Below are 4,248 nucleotides of genomic sequence, written 5' to 3' on the forward strand. Positions count from 1 at the left end.
CTGTATTAAGATAAAATACCAGGAAAATAACACAATATATAAAAAACTAGTTACTAAACAATATCTATTATCTATTATCCTAAAATGCTGAATTATTTATTGCTTAAAAATCAGTCACAAATAAAATATATTACTTAGGTTTTATATATCTTTGTGTATTCTTCTCTCTTTAAAACAGGAATTTATTAGATCTCCTCTGAGTGAATTAAAAACATTTGATGACATCTATAATTTTAAATATTTTGCTTCCACAGATATGGTATGTGGACGATCCAGGCTAAATATAAAGAGGACTTTTCAACAACTGGAACTGCATTTTTTGAAGTTAAAGAATATGGTAATTTCTGACAATTAAAAGCTTTTCTTTCTTTGTTTTTTGTTTTTTGTTTTTGAGACGGAGTCTCACTCTGTCACCCAGGCTGGAGTGCAGTGGCATGAGCTCGGCTCACTGCAACCTCCGCCTCCTGGGTTCAAGCAATTCTCTACCTCAGCATCCCTAATAGCTGAGGTTACAGGCACCAACCACCATATACAGCTAATTTTTGTATTTTTAGTATATAATAAATGCTATAATCAGGGTTTCACCATCTTGACCAGGCTGGTCTTGAACTCCTGACCTTATGATCCACACACCTTGGCCTCCCAAAGTGCTGCAATTACAGGCATGAGCCACCGCACCCAGCCAATTAAAAGTTTTCTATAAAAGTTAGTGTTTTGTAATAATTCTTTTTAATAATGTAGTTAATGCAAAATTAATCCTGGGTGAAGATGAGGCAGGCTGCTCATATGGCTAGAAGTACTGGCTAGGGGTTGGAGGGAGGAGTGGTAGTTGAATGCCTAGGTTCTAGTTCCAGCATGTCTTTAACCCTGATCAAGCAGAACCACCTCTGTGGACTTGTGTTCCCCATCAGAGAGCTGGAAGAGATCTAGTCCCCTGAAGAGCTTGACTAATAAATATCCTTTCTAGAATTGTGATTATTATTAGGAGAAACTTAAATAGTCATAGATGAGGTGACTGGAACCCAGTAAAACCAACAAATGATTTACTTGAGTCTTGAAACCAATCAGTAACAAAACAAAAAAAAAAACAATTAGGTTTCCTTACCCCTAGTCCAACCCTGTTTTCTGGCTCCTAAATTCCTAGTATATTAATTTGAATATTTAAGATATTCTTATTTTGAAATAAATTATATTAATAGACTAACAAGTAATGTAAATAGTTTAATCTTTCATTTCTTATAGTAGTTTACTAGCATTTCTGTGTGCTCTGTTATCAAATTTAACCTTCTTCTGCTTGAAGCCATTTTTTATTCCCCCAAGAGATTCATAATGACATGGAGAAGAATAAATACTGACACAAATTTTAACAATTAACAAGAAAAACAGTGACAAAACAAATGCATTATGATGAAACTCAACCTTAAAGATTATAGCTCTCTGTAACATATAATCCTAACCTATCTCCCTTCTTCTAAGTGTTTTTGCTATTTTCTCTGTATATCGAGAATCCACCAACCTCTTACTATCTGTAGCCTCTCTTATCAGTTCATCAGCACCCTCCCTCCTGGACTACAGCAAAAGCCTCCTAACTGATGTCTCTGCTTCCAACTATCTTGCCTGGTATTAGCCAAAATAATCTTGAAATGTAAATCTCATTATGTTTTGTCACTATTGAAAAGTTTTTTTGTTTTCAAGGAACCTATACTCTAATGGAAGAAATAACCTATTGCCTATAATAAATGCTGTAATCAAAATATAGGCAGGGTGCTTCTGGATTGACCTCTGATTGGTGGAGTGGGAAGGCTCTGCAGAGATTGTTGTTGATGATGATGATGACGATGATGATTATGATGATAAAGTGGATGTTGTGTTGATGTTACAGCTTGTCCAACTATACCAAAAAGTCTAGCTGTTTGCTAGGCTTTAAAGTCTGCTCTAATCAAAATGGTAATATTACCTGTTTGTTTTTATTTTCAGTCTTGCCACATTTTTCTGTCTCAATAGAACCAGAAAGTAATTTCATTGGTTATAAGAACTTTAAGAATTTTGAAATTACTATAAAAGCAAGGTAAGAACATTTGGGTTTTTTTGTTTTGTTTTGTTCTTATTTTTATTTTTCAAATTAACTCTGGTTGATGATAGTTTCCCAAAGTGAGATCTGTGATTTATTATCAAAGTCTGCCATGATTTAGGGACTAATTGATAAAGGAGACATCATGCTGATAGTTTATTTGCTTATTCTGATTTTAGCTGATTCCGAGTTTAGCTTTGTTGGCTATTCACCAGCAAAAACAAAGAAAATAAAAGTGCTAAAGATCTAAGCTTGGTGACTAGGGTGACTTAGGATATTGGCACTGAGATATGAAGGATTCACTTCCTGTCATTTTTTAAATGACTTAATCAGCCAGCTAATGCTGCATAACTACTTCAAAACCCAGTGCCTTAAAACTACCACCATTTATGAGTCAGCTGGGAAGTTCTGCTGATCTGGGCCAGGCTGGTGTCAGCTGGGCTTGCCCATGTACCTGCAGCCAGTTGGTAGGTCAGCTGGGGGCTGGCTGGTCTAGGAAGGTCCTGTCCATATGTCTGGCAGTTGGATGGGGCTAAAAGTGTGTGTGCCTCTCATCATCCAGCAGGCTAGCCTGTAGCAGCAGCAATGCTCAAAGAGAGAGAATGAAGCATAAAAGTGCCCCTGAGCCTAGGCTTGGTGCTGGCACACCATCACTTCCACACATTCTTTTGTCCAAAGCAAGTTACAAGGTCAGCCCAGAGGAAATAGACTCCTCCCACACGTTGTGGATACAAGGAACTGTGCAAGGGTTGTGGGTACATGGGGAGGTAGAGAATTGGGGGTTAGTTTTGCAAGCAACCTACCACAAAAACTTAGGTCATTTTAAAATTACAGTATAATGTAGTTATACCAATCTATATAACTATATGTGTGGGGTACTCTTCTAAGCACTCAGCGTATATTAGCACATTTAATCTTTACAACAACTCTATGCATTGATATTGTTACTATTCCTATGTTACAAGTGAAAAAACTGAGGTACATCAATGTTCAATAATTTGCTCAAAATCACACAGCTAGTAAGTTGCACAGCCTTTCTAGTTCCAGAGTCCATGCCTCAAACATTACCCTATGCTAACTCTCTTATTAGCATTTATTTGGAAAATAGAGTGTTTATTACTTGGTCTAAACCAGCATAAAAGGCTCACTTGAGAGAAAGTTATAGAAACTGACCTCCTGTAATGGGGAGTATTTATTCAAACCATAAATAAGGAAAGTTAGCTCTTGCTTTAGTATTATTTGCTGGGTAGAAAATTTACTTTATTCTTACTTTAATTCTAAACTAAAAAGGAAAACATGTAGTTTGAATTTTTTATGAAGAATCGGTCTCATATAACAGTGAGATTGGACATGTACCTTTTAAAGACATAAAATAAAATAGAGAGTAGCTGGTATCAAAATTATCAAGGAAGTAATTTGGCCTATAGGAGAGGGCCCTGATTCTAAGTCTTGTAATCTCCCCTAGATCAATTTTTTTCATCTAGCACATAACGTTATTAATGTGGCTGTATGAGAATGAAATGCAATAGTGCATGAAGACACTTTATTTATTTATTTATTTATTTATTTATTTATTTATTTATTATACTTTAAGTTCTAGGGTACATGTACATAATGTGCAGGTTTGTTACATAGGTATACATGAGCCATGTTGGTTTGCTGCACCCATTAACTCATCATTTACATTAGGTGTTTCTCCTAATGTTATCCCTCCCCCTGCCCCCCATCCCACGACAGGCCCCGGGGTGTGATGTTCCCCACCCTGTGTCCAAGTGTTTTCATTGTTCAAGTCCCACTTGTGAGTGAGAACATGCGGTGTTTGGTTTTCTGTCCTTGTGATAGTTTGCTCAGAGTGATGGTTTCCAGCTGCACCCATGTCCCTGCAAAGGACATGAACTCATCCTTTTTTATGGCTGCATAGTATTCCATGGTGCATATGTGCCACATTTTCTTAATCCAGTCTATCATTGATGGACATTTAGGTTGGTTCCAAGTCTTTGCTATTGTGAACAGTGCTGCAGTAAACATACGTGTGCATGTGTCTTTATAGTAGCATGATTTATAATCCTTTGGGTATATACCCAGTAATGGGATGGCTGGGTCAAATGGTATTTCTAGTTCTAGATCCTTGAGGAATCGCCACACTGTCTTCCACAATGGTTGAACTAGTTTACAGT

The 4,248-nt window shown here is 36.8% G+C and overlaps 1 protein-coding gene across 1 annotated transcript in view; it reads left to right on the forward strand.

Annotated features, from left to right (window-relative positions):
• Positions 1-4,248, forward strand: part of C5 (complement C5) — a 112,051-nt gene that overhangs the window by 18,741 nt on the left and 89,062 nt on the right. Inside the window, exons 6-7 of the mRNA XM_017884218.1 lie at positions 255-337; positions 1,978-2,068. Coding sequence (XP_017739707.1) covers positions 255-337; positions 1,978-2,068 — 174 coding nt within the window. The remainder of the gene's footprint in view (positions 1-254; positions 338-1,977; positions 2,069-4,248) is intronic.

This window comes from Rhinopithecus bieti, unplaced genomic scaffold, assembly GCF_001698545.2.
Source record: "Rhinopithecus bieti isolate Rb0 unplaced genomic scaffold, ASM169854v2 scaffold_13710, whole genome shotgun sequence".
Taxonomy (NCBI): Eukaryota; Metazoa; Chordata; class Mammalia; order Primates; family Cercopithecidae; genus Rhinopithecus; species Rhinopithecus bieti.